The 14904-nt window shown below is 45.1% G+C and overlaps 2 protein-coding genes across 6 annotated transcripts in view; one reads left to right on the top strand and one right to left on the bottom strand.

The window, feature by feature from the left end:
• Positions 1-11171, bottom strand: part of dnm2a (dynamin 2a) — a 28071-nt gene extending 16900 nt beyond the window's left edge. For 4 of the 5 annotated variants that reach the window (XM_076033140.1, XM_076033142.1, XM_076033141.1 and 1 more), the window contains exons 1-10: positions 10686-11170; positions 4292-4365; positions 3945-4094; positions 3295-3498; positions 2842-2940; positions 2603-2763; positions 2377-2519; positions 1535-1670; positions 1269-1336; positions 737-875 (exon numbers count right to left, since the gene is read on the bottom strand). In XM_076033140.1, the coding sequence (XP_075889255.1) occupies positions 737-875; positions 1269-1336; positions 1535-1670; positions 2377-2519; positions 2603-2763; positions 2842-2940; positions 3295-3498; positions 3945-4094; positions 4292-4365; positions 10686-10846 (1335 nt within the window). In that variant the 5' untranslated portion in view covers positions 10847-11170. Of the gene's footprint in view, positions 1-736; positions 876-1268; positions 1337-1534; positions 1671-2376; positions 2520-2602; positions 2764-2841; positions 2941-3294; positions 3499-3944; positions 4095-4291; positions 4366-10685 lie in introns of all 5 variants that reach the window. The other variant, XM_076033144.1, reaches the window with a different exon arrangement.
• Positions 11172-11679: 508 nt separating this feature from the next.
• qtrt1 (queuine tRNA-ribosyltransferase 1) lies at positions 11680-14904 on the top strand. The gene is made up of 9 exons (XM_076033146.1): positions 11680-11995; positions 12079-12147; positions 12477-12615; positions 12738-12932; positions 13192-13330; positions 13431-13506; positions 13636-13745; positions 13949-14033; positions 14666-14904. Exons 1-9 carry the CDS (start codon positions 11708-11710, stop codon positions 14816-14818), a joined length of 1254 nt encoding a protein of 417 aa, XP_075889261.1. The 5' UTR covers positions 11680-11707; the 3' UTR covers positions 14819-14904.

The following is a 14904-nucleotide window of genomic DNA, read 5'->3' as shown; positions in this document are numbered from 1 at the left end:
CTCAAAGGCCAGGTCGGGGGTGAAGAGCCCCGTCCTGAAAACATTCAGGGGTTGGTGGGGTGGGGTCGGGGTGTGTTTTTGTTGTAGCGGCACACAGACAGAGACAGAGGGACAAGCAGAGATAAGGAGACGAGGGGGGGGAAAGAGGACGGCCAGGAAGAAAAAAGGGAAAATGAGAGGGGAAAGGAAGAGGAGAAAGGAGGTCGTTCTTCAGTTAGTGGGTTCTAGTCGAGAAAAAAATTCAACCAGGGGACAAGCCGCAGGTTTCACATCCTCTTTTCCAACAAGCCAGTTCCTCTACAGTGAACTAGAATAGAGGGAATGGAGACATGTCATGTGACCTCCGACTCAAAACATATCACACTTTACGACCACCTTATGGGCTTTTTCCCTTTTTTTCTCTACTGGCTGTTAATAATGAGCTGTGACCCCCTGCGGCTGGTCGGCGAAGACATCCGAGACGCTCCGTCCGGTCTAGCCACACAAAACACCTCATATCCACCAAGTCACGTCACCCGTCACAACACCCCACAACACGACAGCGCCACCGGCACGTAGGGCGACCACGCTGGCTGAGGGCAAACCACACAGAACCTTCACTTTTCTCTTTTTCTTGCTTTGCAAATGCAAGAACTCAAGTTCTGACTTCCTCCAACTACTCCGTTCTGCGTCAGAGTGCCCTCAAGCACAGCGCGTCAACTCTGCCGGTCGGGAGATGCTGGACGTCCCGCGGTACCTTGTTGGTGCACTGCCTGACTGTGTTGATGAGCTCCTGAATGACCAGATCGATACATTTGAGACAGGGCGTTTTCAGCTTAACGATCTGCTTTTTCACGATGGCCTCAAACGCCAGGTCTGGAGTGAACAGCCCCGTTCTGAGGAGGCGAGACAAGAGAGACACAGGCACAGCGGCAGACAGATGGGACAGTTAACACACATGGGGGGGTTAGGATTAAATAAATAAATGGGACCAAGACAGGATGATTAGACTGATAATCAGATGCGCATGAGCTAAAAGGCTGCCGAGAGAGATCCAAGGTCGTGGATATGACAGGAAAACATGTTTGATGAGGCGCTGGGAGGCAGACGTTCAACAGAAGGATTTTACATTCAACAGAAAATGATTCCGTCGCTGACGTCAAGAACAATAACAGAGATGAACTAGAAAAGCAAATGGTATTGTGGTTTATAGTAAAAACAGAACACGAGCAAAACAATGTGTCGCTCAGGGGAGCAGGAGGTAATTTAGCCGTCTCATCTCCACTTGCCTGACACCGTGGACGTTCTTGATTGCGTGACTGATTTCTCGCCTCAGCTCCTTCTCGTCAAACACAATCTGGTGGAGAGAGGGGACGTGGGGCGATTTGACGTGTCAATCTTCAATTCTCTAAACTCTTAAAAATCAGGAGAGGCAGTCGACAGGCGGCCAATAAGGCCAATTTCACGACTCAGCGATTCAGTAGCAAAGCAGTGACAACAACAAAAAAAAAAAAAAACACAAAATAGTTTCTGTTCCTCTTCTTTGCTCCCTGACCTTGAACAACTCTAGTGGGAAGCGCTCGTGGAAGATGCGGTTGATCCTGGCGCCCCCTAGCAGCTCGTTGGTGTCCACCTGGTCCCCGGAGCCCTCGATGCACTTCTCAAAGTCCACGCCAAACTGTTGGACCATCCTGATAAGGAACAAGGGGCGGTAGACACAAGGTAAATAAAAACAATGTCTGCCCAAACTATTTAGGTCACAGCGGTCAAACTCTTCGAAAAGCCGAAAAAGCTATAAGCGTTATCATCACCAGCCGGCTCAGGAATACCGTGGTAGCTGAAAAATTCAGGTTTAACTATGAGGATACATCTTATGTGTAACGAGTGCTGCCGAAGTTCAAACTCCTCAGATAAGATTTGCAGGTTCACTGTGTAAGACAATAGCTGTGTTTCCATTACCCCTAGAATTGCACAATACCTAAATATCACAATAAAAAAACTACTGATGGAAACACCTCTTAAATAAGGCTAAAAGGTTTTGAAGCTTTCATGAGGTGTTTTTTTTTTTTTATACAGAGGTATATCGCAAAAGCGTCATAGAAACACTTTTTTCACATTTACACGTCAGCGGACGTGACGTAGAGGGTTACGAGACCAGTTCACTTCAAGTGAAAGTGATGCGCTATGTTTGGACGGAGGAAGAGACTGAATTTTTTTTTTTTAAATAATCAAAGTGGAAAATATAACAACCATTCTTGACATCAAACTAACACTAAGAAATAAAACATGAAAACTGTAAAGGAAACTCAGCCTTGTCTGTAAAGCTGAAAGCATAATTGCCACAGGTGTCAAAGAGAAAGAATGAGCTGCGTTTTGGTTTTTTTCAGGGGCACTCACTGCAGCAGCGCCTTGGTCTTGCGGGTCGGGTCGTCGGGACGGAAGTTCTTGTATTCCTCCACTTCCTTCTCCAGCGAGAGCAGCTGACTCTGGAGTTTGCTGCGCAGACCAGGCAGCGTGTCCCTGATGTGGTTGGTCAATTGCTGGGGACAAGGCAAACGCAGTTCAGACAAAGCCGTGATGCAGATCTGTGCTACGATTGATAGAAGCAGAGCCGACAGCCGACCTGGTTCAGGGCCTTCTGTAGATGCGGTGTCCCCATGCGCTCGGCTATGTGTCTGTAGGCAGGGTGGGAGAGGAAGAACTTCCTCTCTGCAGCCAGAGCTGCGCGAATGTCCTTCTTCCCATCGATGTCTTTCTGGCTACGATTGACCACGCCGATGTAGCCTGCGCAACACGGCGAGGGGAGTCAGCGGAGCCAAAGCAAACGTCAGACGGTGTCGATTTTATTTGTTCAATCCGCACCTCTACGCAGCGGCAGCAGCTTGTTTTCCAAGATGTCCTTGGCGTCCGTGCCTTCATCCATCAGGTCCAGTTTTGTTATTACGCCGATGGTGCGCACACCTAAACAAAGGACGGGGATTTACAGCCTGTTACGCAACTCTCGCCCACCCTGGTTTACAAGCTTGTGTCTACTAGTGATGTGCATATCGATATTTTTAGCCACGCATCGATTGCTTGATCAGAGTAAAATTTTGTACGTATTTTAGTACTAAATTGTGATGTTTAACTTTTTATTTAGTGAAAAAATGACAAACCAAAAAGTGCATTGTTTTCCATATTGCAATATCGACCCCAACAAAAAAGTAAATATGTTGTTGCCCATCAATAGTGTCCACAAAACAGTGACAAAATGCTGAAACACAACTCTAGCATCAGGCTTGTTTAGAGAGACGGAGCCGAGACGGAACTATCTACCCTGTGGGTCGACCTCCTTGGCGATCTTCAGAGCGTCCGAGTTGGCCAGGTCAGTGTTGGCGGGTGTGACGGCCAGGATGAGGCAGCTCTCCTTGGTGATGAACTGCATCAACATGTCCCGGATCTGGTGCTCGATGTCCTGCGGCTGGTCTCCGACGGCCACTTTGGTCATCCCGGGAAGATCAATGAGGGTCAGGTTCAGCACTGCGGTGAGTGGGAACAGTGAGAAAATAATTTAGTAGCAGATAGAATATGATGTTTGGGCGACTGGTGATTGGCTGGTGATCTTAAAAAAAAGTTTTTGCATAAAATTGTTATGCAAAAGCACGTCAGCTTGGACTCTTAAACTGTGACAGCAACACTTGGAGTTTAACAAATACTTCACTTTTACACACATATTGCAAAACAACTGTTGCTTAACAAAAAACGCACGTCTTAAGCAAGTCTTGGCACTTTCAATTTTACAACAACTTTCATACCCTGGAGATGTTACCAAATAATGAATTGAATTGAATTCTTTATTTGAGCAAAAGAAACACAAGCACTAAATCAAAAACATACAAAAAAAAAAAAAAATACAGGATGCTTTTTTGCTATGATTGTACTGTGGCATCATTGTATCCACAGGGATTTGACACTATGATTGTTACCGTGAGGAGAGAAAACCCGCAGGTTGATCGGGACGGACGAGATGCCCTTGTTGGAGCCCGTTATCCTGTCGGTCTCGGCCTCGATTTCTGAGCGCACCTCGTCGAAATCCACAAACTTCTTTCCTTTGCAGTGCAGGAATTCAGCATATTCTGCACACGGGGTGATGGTGGTGGGGGTGGGTGGGTGAAAGCAATGTGCAGGAGGGGAGGGTGGGCAGAGGGACAGAGGAGGACGAGAAGAGAAAGGTTGAGAATATTAGGTTAAGGAGGTGATGGTCGGCTTGGCTCGAGGCAGCGCGACAGCGAGGACACAACCATCCACACAATAGAGGAGGGGAGACACACACCTGCTTTGTTGTTGACCAGCTGCAAAATGAGAGGTCTGCGGGTGACGATGCCTGATCCTCGGGGAAGGAAGTCCCTGAGCACAGACAGAGGAGGAGGGCAAACAACATTTTAATAAGAGTGCAAAGGGTAAAATATTACATCCATGTTTTGCCAAGGTTGCAACCTCAATTCAAAACAGCCTCTTGTAACTTAATGGGGGAAAAAGAATTTTACAAGGCCAAACTTCTCATTGCAAATTGGAAGAAAATGATTGGGAAACACTCACAGAATAATGATGATAATACCGTAATAATGACTTTGGGAACAACACAAATGGTGACTCACTCATACTATTGTTTGATTCTAATGAACTGGGTTTATTGACTGCTAGGGTACAACAATCCCAGCCTGAGTACCTGAAGTGAGGGAGGACCTCGCCAGACCTGCTGCCATGCTAAATAACAGAATACCGGTCCGTCCGGGACTGTTTTCACTCTCTGTAAAAGACAATGCACCAGACACTGATGGCCAACGGTCACCAGGTTATAGCAGACAACAAGAACTCTATTGCATCTTCGCTTGTTTGTTCCTCTCGAGAGTGACTTTGCAGCCGAGGAATGTCCGACCACGTGGCACGTCCACTTCAGACTCCTCTGCCCAGTCTTCCCCGGTAGCCTCGCGACGCTGACTGCCGGGTTGTATACATGAAAACATCTGGTGCTTATCAGCAGCCTCAGTCCTGGAACAATCGCATCAGAGCCGAGCATGTCACTAATTTACATGCTCTTCTTTGTCTCCGCTGCCAGACGCACGATGCCCGAGGGAACTATGCGACTGCGCTGGTGTTTCGGGCCCTGAACCGCCTCATTCACGGCGACAGGAGAAAAACAAGAGCCGTCTCACTACGCGCTGCCGTCTCTTCCTCATCTGTAGTCCTGTGGCGAAACAGCGGCGGGAACGTTCCAGTTGACTCCTAACGTCAGCGAAAAAAACCCCACAGGTCTGTGGTTCAGCAGCGCAGCTTTGTCATGCACATTGTCCGGGCATAATGGAAAGAGCCGGATGACGGACAGCGGGATGGAAAAGGATGCATAACCCGCGCTTGTACAACATCGCGAAAGGCTTCCTCAAGAAAATGAGGCTGCACGGTTTCCAAATGTCAAATATTTCACCACACTGGCTCAAGCACAGAGAAATGCATTTAATTGTTTGCTTAAATCAAATGTCACGCTGCCAGGAATGCACATTGTTTTCCATTCATTTTTAATGAAATGGACCCATCATCCAGCTGCAGCTCAGCACACATGGCGATGAAATCTGCCATAGACTTCTTCAAAGCCTCGAGTTCAGCCCAGCTTTTGTTTTGTTGTGTTTTGGGTGGCTGCACTGCTCGTTGCACTGTGTGCAATTAGGTGTATCAGAGGTCTGACATCAACGCAACACAGCAAATGGTTACGGACCCGGTTATGTTGATAATGTCCAATTTGGTGTGAGCACAGCCAAGTTCAGCTCTCAGAGAAAATGAAACAAACAAAAAAAAAAAAACACCCCACTGAGCCATGCAAGGGACAAACCAGTTTCTCCAGTCAATCATTAATAATGGCCACACTTGATCGGTCCCACTACAAACACTGAAATGTCAGTAACGGGCAAGAGGATGGTGGATCAACAACAAGAGCCAAAAGGAGTTTAACAAGGAGCAATTGTTATCCTAACCGTTATCGATGTAGATTTAGTGCACAGAGGAAGTGTAGAGTCCAGAGATGAGACGAAAATGGATCATGGACCGCGTTCGCAAAGACAAAGAGTTGAGAGCGTGTAATTCTATTTATCGTCGAGATTTCACCTTGAGTAGGAAAACAGATACGCAATAAAATGCGCGCGATGAGGAAAACAAATTCACCAAAGAATCAGTGAAGTCTTCGACGGCCGTAACTGGATGAAACGCGGTGGCGGCATATTGAAAGGAAGCAAGAGTGCAGGGCTCCATTATTCATGGCCTGTAAATGATAGAAGAAGCAGAGCAGATTGTCTATCGTGTTATGCATTATGGATGGCCAAAGCAAAGAGCATCGGGCTGGGAGTCGCCCTCCACCAGAGAAAGGGAAAGAGAGAGACAGAGAGAGAGAGAGAGAGTAGGCTGGGGAGCGAGAGGGAGCGCCAACTTCCCCTCCTCCCCCGCCTGACGCCCTGACGGCCTCTGCCTTCCACAAACTGGCGGAGCAGCTCTGAGGAGAGATATAGACCACAGCTGATTCCCTTTTTTTCCTCTTCAAAGACTGGCCCAGTTCGCTCCCAAACGTGAAAAGAAACGCCGCCTGAGAAGCTCTGAGGTCACCAGGGCACATTTTGCGGATGGGGGTAGAAGCGCACGAGAAATGTGTCCGCGGTTCGATGCGAATTCTCCCACGGGCCTCTGGTGTGGCAACAAACACAAAATTACGGCTGTCCGCATTCCCACACTGCCGCAGTCTGTCGCACGAGGAACCGCAGCGCAGCAAAGTCCTTTCGAGTGCCACCAAAGCCCAAATGTTTAGTGGGAAATCCCTTCTGCCGCTCGACCGTCGGCCTGAACGCCCCGTCTGCTACAGATACAGATGGCAGTGATCTTTATTTTCCCGCTCTTAAGACTCAAAAGATGAGCTTAAATGATGATACTACGGCTATATAGACTTTGTATATAGCCAGACTTTCTGGCTGTATGGCTTTCTGCACCCTTCGTTCAGATCCACAGGATCAGATGTGAAGATCTTTATAGCGTCGCTCAAAGAAAGAATAATGCGCTGGCCAGCTATTGTTCTTGATGATGCAGTTGTGGGAGGCGTGTCTTTGAGGACGCACAGCCATCGCAATTGGGTCGTGTTTACCCAAAACGTGACGAAAAATTACTACGTACCAACTAAATAAATAACTGCCGCTTTTTTGCGGCCCAATATTTGCAGTATGTGTGAAAAAAAAACACTCAAACCCAATCCTCGAAAAAACAAAGCAAAAAAAAGCAAAGAAAAGGTGAGTAAAAGCTCTATTAAGCCGTGTATGTAAACAGACACTGACAGTCATGCTTTCTCAGTGAAACACTCAAAAGTGATCTGATAGTGACCACCGCCCTCGTCAGCTTGAGGGGTGAGATATGACACTTCCACTCCCTGCCGAGAGCGTGGCATCACACCTCTGCGAAAACTGACAGAACAGAGCAGACTGGCACATTTAAGAGTTAACAGTTATGGCGAAGCACATGGCGACCCGGACACTGAACACTTGAAACATCTATGATTCTGTACAAATGAGTAACCGATACTAAAATCTTGTTCCCGGATGTGGGAGGAACTGCTTTATTTTTATTTTTTTTTACAATTTCTTCTTTTTTTTTTTATCACTGATTGCAGTGCAAATGCAAATGAACAAAGAGCTGTACGTCCAGATAGAAACTGATGATCCGGTGTGAGATAATCAACTTGTCTTTAGCAGGGCATACTGCAATCAGGCAAAGCTTTCTATTCTCGTCTCTCATGCACGCACTTACACTGTGGGTTCTTTGAATGTAACCCTCATTCAACCCAGAATTGAACTTCCTGTGATGCATTGATGCGACTATAGTTCCATTCGTCAAAACTTACTCATTCTGCAGACGCCACAGTCACAGCCATTTCTGACGTGTGCTCGTGTCTTGCGGTCATGGACAACCTGAGAGCTCCATTTGTGGGAAAGCTTCCCGGCTGCTGGCCTGAGAAGATCTGCCCTCAGTAGATCCATATTTCCATTCACCCAGTCAGTGTCACTTTCACCCTTGTGCTTCGCTGAATGTGGTGTTCCTCAGCTAACCAACTGGTGACAAGTGTCCATTATGGCTGAACAGTTAAATCATTGTGCCTTCAGGCCACAGAATGTCCACTTTGAAAGTCAAATAATCTACGTTTCAAACTTCATCGCAGCTGAATAGTTTTTATGTTATGTCTATTACACATGTTCTTGATTTTATAATAAAAGTGTCCTTTTTGTTCTGTTCACAGTACAACTTTAAATATGTTCTGAAGAAACTTTCAGAAGTGGTAGAATGCTGTCTCAGTATTTACCTTCTCGTCACTTCTTCAGGTTTTGTCATCTTCATGTTTTTGGGCTTAGTTTAGCCTTTGGGCTACAGGATTAAGGTAGACTTAGACCAACAACAGTCTGCAAATAAAAAGTTGTGCCACAGGCTAAAACAACCAATAATAATGACGGTTTTGTAGGTTTTGCAGGTTTGAGTAGGTTTCCTGACTTACTGGTCCTGTCCTGCCCTGTGAGCTTCATATGGTTTCAAGTTACACTTCAGGTTTAAGCTGGTAACCAGCTCACTTGTGGTCCAACTTGTGGCTTAGTATTAAAACAGGGCAAACAAAGGCATCACAAGGCCCATTACAAGTGCCTTGTTTGTCCCAGGCCATATGGATTTCCATGACACAATATTGAGATTGGCACTGGCAGTAGTAAAACTAACCATGCCTACGTCAGAGTACACTCACAGGTAAGACTGCAAACAAGTGAAGGGTTTAGGTATCAATCAATCAATCAATCAAACAACAACAACTTATATTTGTAAAGCACTTAATCACAACCAAAGTCGTCTCGAAGCACTTTGCACAATCAAAAGAAAACAAAACCAACTGACCATTAATGTGTAATTAGTAAGGGTGCTAGACTGAGAGCATTGTAGAGAGAATTTTTTCTTTCCCAAATTATTTCAAAGAAGAAAACTTTAGTGAAACAATCCTGTAAAAACACATGTGTACATTAGCTGAACCTGAGCTCAATCAAGTTCTTAAATCAACACTGAGTCATTGCGACATGATGATGTGTGTTGCTATAGAGATATGAAGCACCTCCCATGAGCTTCAAATATGAAAGCAAGATCTTCTGGGTTTAACTTTTAACATTCAACCTTGTCAGCCCTTCACTCGGCAGCAGTTGAGCTTAATGCAAAAAATGACTTGTGTAACCTTAGTGCCACTGCTACAATAAATGTTAAGCTAAAAAGGTGTCTCTTTCTGTGTTGGCGTGACTTTAAATGAATGTCAGTTTGGTGACCAGAAAATGGAATTTTAACAACGGCCCCACGCTGAGGTCATGACTACAGCCAGTATGTGACAAGTGCTCTGACAGAGCAAAGTCCTGCTCATTTGAATTCATGTGCACCGGGTGGAAATCTAATCTGCATGTGTGTTCTTGCCTCCAAGCAGTTACAGGTGGCTATCGCTACCTGTTTATATCCAAAGGCCTGCATATGAGCCACGTCGATCGCCTCTGTGTTTCCTGTGATCTGCACTGCGTTTTTAAAGTGTGCAAAGGTGTAATCGCTGTGTGGGTTGGGTCACACACACAGACACACACACAGTTACTGAATGGGATGGGAACCTGTTAAACATGCTGCTTATGAAAAAAAAAACTTGTTTTGCGTTTTTTATCTACGAGGTGATCTCACTGGCTGCTAATGTGGGAGAAGACAACAGGGTCAACTCGTTCAAGGGCAGCACGGCGTGACCTTTACACTATAAAAACAGAGTGATGTCAAGACAATTTTGACAGGAACAGTAACGGAAGAGGAAGTTAGTGAGGCAATCCCATTACGCCATCTTCGGAAGTGTAAAAAATCTGACAAAATCAGCTTGGAGTCAATTTGCAAGTAATTTGATGAATACCCCCAAAAAAGATGCTATATTAAAGAAATAACATTTATCATGACTGTGTAGCACTCCAATCAGCGTTGAGCACATTTCATTTGCTGGTTAATGCAAAAACTGTTCTGTAGCAGTTTGGGCGTGGCAGGAAAACAAGGTGGGGAGTTTTAACTCAGAAACGTGAGGCAGACAAAATGAAAACAATCCATGTGTTCAATGGCTGTTCAAAAATATTTCACTTTGACCCCTTTCCTGAAAATATTTCAGACGCCTTAGGTTTGAAATCTCGAGATTACGAAGTGAAACGAAAATGGTCGCGATGCGTTTAAGAGGACGAAAGTGTTGCGCAAGGTATTTGAAATTAAAACAGGACTGACGACTTATTTGCCTCCAGAGACGCCGCAGCTGTCCAAAAAAAAAAATCTTCCACTATCGTCCTGTAAACATGTCAGTTTCCGAAGATTTCCTACTCAGTAACGCAACAGATTACGTGGTAGGGCAAACGGACTTGTGGTCCTTTGAAACCCGGTAAAAGGGCGTAACTATCATTAATGTTGTAGAACCTGCAGCCACCTCACGCTGTCATGGCAGTTTACGCCAAGTGCGTAAACCCATTGACGTAAGCAGTCAGAGCAGTAACTTGCGTATCCGCCGATCAATTAAAATAGTTTGATATTATTTACACAGGCAACGGCAAACACAGAAGTGGAATTCATATCGATTCGTTCTGCTAAAAAAGATCAAATAAATCGTTACTCACCTGCCAACAAAATTTTCCAACACTGAGCTTTTCCCGGCGCTCTGTCCTCCGACCACGGCAATCTGAGGAAGGTCTAAATTACAACTCTGTCCGATTGAACTAAAAGCGTCTTGAAGCTTATTGATCAGGGGAATCAGGTCTTCCATGCCCCGGTTCCCCATGGCTTCGTTTTCCCCAGAGAGCCCCTTCTACACAACGGAGACTACAGGCTAAGGCTAGCCGCGGTAACGTTAGCTTAGCAGCAAGGTGCTCTCTATCTCTCACTCGAATTACTCTGAAACGTTGACTTCCGCCGCTCCAAACAGCTTCGGCTTTTATTCACTATTTGGTAGAATAAGCGGTGGCCACCAACTTCAGGTCACGCGCGAATCATTTCGTATTCTTTTAAGCCTATCAGCTGAGTACTCAGTCAGACGAAACGGACGGAAAACTCGCAAAACAAAACTTCCTCTACACAAACGGTATCCGGTTTGGGCAGACGACATCCGATCCAAACTGGTGTTATACAGAATTCTGCAACGCCGACGTAAAGTTGTGTGCGCTTCGCGTGTGCGCACACAGCCTGAACGGAAACGACCAAACTAAATAGCGTCGCCGTCTGTTTAAAAGTATTCGAGACTGAATGTCCTGTGTGTTTTTTATTTTCTTGTATACAAATTGTTTTACATAACTCAACAGGTATTGACTGAGCTTTTGGCAAACTGTTTTATATAAGAACAAAAAACGCTTGTCGTTCTTACACACAAGTTGTCGTAATTAAGTAAGTAAGTAAATAAATAAACTTCCACGAGGTATACGGATTTCTCGGCAGGTAAGCAAAATTCGACATAACACCACAAGCCCCGCCTTTCGATTTTAAAATCAGACAGACTATTGGCCTTTGCTGCCGTCTGTCAAATAAACATACATAATGATTGGATGTTGAACAGGCGTGCTTCTCGCCCCCCAAAAATGGTTCTCTGTGGTGATTGGTCAAAGCCGTTGTCAATTCCGGCAACTACAGGTCACATGTTGTTTGCAACATGGCTGCGACCGTAGAGAGCGGAGCCGCTGTAGACGCTCCAAAAAACAGCATGTCCCTCAAGAAAGTTATCTGCGCCGCTTCTCCGCTGTCTTTGCGAGTTATTGCTGAATGTCCGGTGACCAAAGCCCGAGCTTGTGATCTGATTCTACCACATTCAACCGTCATCACGCCCGTGTTTATGCCGGTTGGGACCCAGGGGACCATGAAGGGAATCACCGTGGATCAGCTGGATGATTTGGGGTGTCAGATTTGTCTTGGGAACACCTACCACCTGGGCATGAGACCTGTAGGCATCCAAATGATTCAACAGACACTTTAAACCTATACGTCTTTTAAATCATAACTTCTAAGGACTAATTTCTCCTACAGGGACCTGAACTTATTGAGAAAGCCAATGGCCTCCATGGGTTCATGAACTGGAAGAGGAACCTTCTGACTGTGAGTGAGACTGCATGGAACTCATTTCGGATTTTTGTCTTAAAAAAAAAATAAATCTTGGAATCTGGGTGAACTTCCTTGCATGATTGATTACCATAGACCACCAGAAAACAAGGTGTTTAATATGGGAGTGTTGTCACTAAAAGTCATCAGAGAGTTTTGTGACAACACAATGGGCTGATTCTCAGAATGCTGTACTGTAGGACACAATTTAGAAGCAATCTTTAAATAAGAGGGAACTTTTAAATGCTTCATGTAATGCAGCAGAAGTGGAAGATGGTGGGTTTTCATAATATTTGATCATCTTGCGTTTGTTCTTTTTATTTTAGGACAGTGGAGGGTTTCAGATGGTCTCTCTTGTTGAACTCTCAGAGGTCACAGAGGAAGGTGTCAAGTTCAAGTCCCCCTATGACGGCAAAGAGATCCTTCTAAGTCCAGAGAAGTCCATCAGCATACAGAACAGCTTGGGTCTGTATAGTCCAAAATCATTTAAATCAGCATCATCAACATTGTTTTCTCTTTCTTCTTCTTTTTCTTTGATTCATGATTTATTGAAAAGTTCACACTCATGTTTCTCTGTCTCTCACCAGGCTCGGACATCATGATGCAGCTGGACGATGTGGTCAGCAGTACAGTGACGGGCCCACGAGTTGAGGAGGCCATGCACAGATCCATTCGCTGGCTGGACCGGTGCATAGCAGCAAACAAAAAACCTGATAAACAGAACCTGTTTGCCATCATCCAGGGAGGACTGGATGCAAAGCTGCGTAAAGCCTGTCTGGATGGTAAAATAATTAAATAAATGAATAATAAAATAAAACTGCAAATTGAAGCACTTAGACCAGCCTTAGATAATATAATGCTGTTACTCATGTAATCATGAGTATAATCAGTTTTTCATTCAGTTCAATCAGCACATCTAATGCATATTTATGCTCCATTGCTAATCAAGATAGATTAATATTCTACTATTATCACTGTTACATGTAGCTGAGGGATCATTTTCAGATGATGGTTTTGATTTTGATATCTTATCCCTCACAGAAATGACAAAACGCGACGTTCCTGGTTTTGCCATCGGCGGCCTGAGTGGAGGAGAGGAGAAGGACGACTTCTGGAGGATGGTCACGCTCAGCACGGACCACCTCCCGAAAGGGAAGCCTCGCTATCTAATGGGTGTGGGGTGAGTTCACATGCATGCCGTTAAAGCTTAATCACAAAATGTGTGTGTTGTTTTTTAATTATCTTTTTCAACTGAATTGATTTCTCCTCATCGTCTGCAGGTACGCTGTGGATCTTGTGGTGTGCGTTGCCTTGGGATGTGATATGTTTGACTGCGTTTTCCCCACACGCACTGCAGTAAGCTCCCCCTACCACACACACGCTCATGCACCCTTTTGAGAAGGTCATTTAACGGTTATGAGTACATATCCAGCATTGATTTCTGCTTTGTTTCTGACTGTCTGCTTTCTTTTCCCCTCCTCTCAGAGGTTTGGCTCCGCCTTGGTGCCGTGGGGTTCCCTGCAGGTCAAACAAAAGCAGTATGCCAAAGACATGCAGCCTATAGACCATGACTGTCAGTGCCCCACCTGCAAGAGGTACGTGGCTTAGTTTATGAGTGCACTATGTTTGGAAAACAAAGCATGTTTAAAGTTGCAATAGAAGTTATTTTCTCAAATTATTTCACAAGATATTTTTTCAATAATGAATAAGAATTCCAGAAACAGTGACAATTGTTACTAAGTAAAAAATGTGGAATGTTTAACAGAAGACGTAAACAATGTTTTGCCACCTGTTTCAGGCACAGTCGGGCTTACCTTCATGCTCTGTTCAAGAGTGACACTGCAGCCATGCATCACATCACTATCCATAACATCACCTACCAGGTCAGTGCAAAGAAATATCTCCACGAAGGCAGCCGTGCCTCGGCCCTGCCTTCACTTCCATCTCAATACCTCTTTCCTCTCATCCACCCACTTTTCCTTACTCGGAGCAGCTCTCTCAATAAGTAGCATCTAGATCTTAAGGATGCGTAATGTAGTTTTACAAGCAACATAATTTATAACAACCTTTGAAACACCACCCAAGACACATTCTTGCCTGAGCTAAGGCTGCTTAACGCCTCAGTGTTCTGTAAAGCTAGCCAAAAACTCACTTGATTGTTCCAGCTATTATCAAAACAGTGATCACTCTCCTCTTGTGAGAGATGCAGCGACAGTACGAAGGGAGAATCTGGCATAAAAGCCTGATTATGCATGGCTTTCTGTCCCTCAGTTTATTTTTCATAATTGTTTTCCATTTTCTCATTAATTCTGCATTTCCTGCCTGGCTCCAGGGACCTTCATGCCAGTTGCATTCAAATAGCAATTAACAGCCTAAGTGTTCACTTTGAGGGCACTGACAGGCAGACGAGCTGTACCCTTTCTATATCAGAGGAGATGATGAATGCCCTGAAAATATCAATAAGCCTGATTCAAATATCTTTTTTTCTGCCCCTCCCCCCTTGTTATTTTTGCAGCTAACCCTCATGCGGTCGGTGAGACAGAGCATCATAGAGGGCCGCTTCCCGGAGTTCATACGCACGTTTATGAAGAGGCAGTTTCCCTCTGCGGACCAGTATCCCAGCTGGGCTGTGGATGCGCTTGCCTCAGTCAACGTCACACTGGACTGAAGCTCAGGCCACACAGGCCATCTGTTTGCAAACATTGACTGAAAGTTTTTATATCTTCAAAATAAATGTTTTTATTCTTCTTCTTT

This window comes from Nelusetta ayraudi, unplaced genomic scaffold, assembly GCF_046127955.1.
Source record: "Nelusetta ayraudi isolate G7.1 ecotype Tasmania unplaced genomic scaffold, CSIRO-AGI_Nayr_v1 ptg000040l, whole genome shotgun sequence".
In the NCBI taxonomy this organism is placed as follows: Eukaryota; Metazoa; Chordata; class Actinopteri; order Tetraodontiformes; family Monacanthidae; genus Nelusetta; species Nelusetta ayraudi.
Note: the sequence above shows the minus strand (reverse complement) of the source record. Positions and strands in the feature narration are given on the sequence as shown.

Bases quoted from the DNA above. Each gene is read 5' to 3' on its own strand.
- qtrt1 (XM_076033146.1), top strand. From the start codon at position 11,708: ATGGCTGCGACCGTAGAGAGCGGAGCCGCTGTAGACGCTCCAAAAAAC. The intron at 12,148-12,476 runs GTGAGTGAGACT...TTTTTATTTTAG, and splicing joins GGAAGAGGAACCTTCTGACT to GACAGTGGAGGGTTTCAGAT. The intron at 13,746-13,948 runs GTACGTGGCTTA...CACCTGTTTCAG, and splicing joins CAGTGCCCCACCTGCAAGAG to GCACAGTCGGGCTTACCTTC.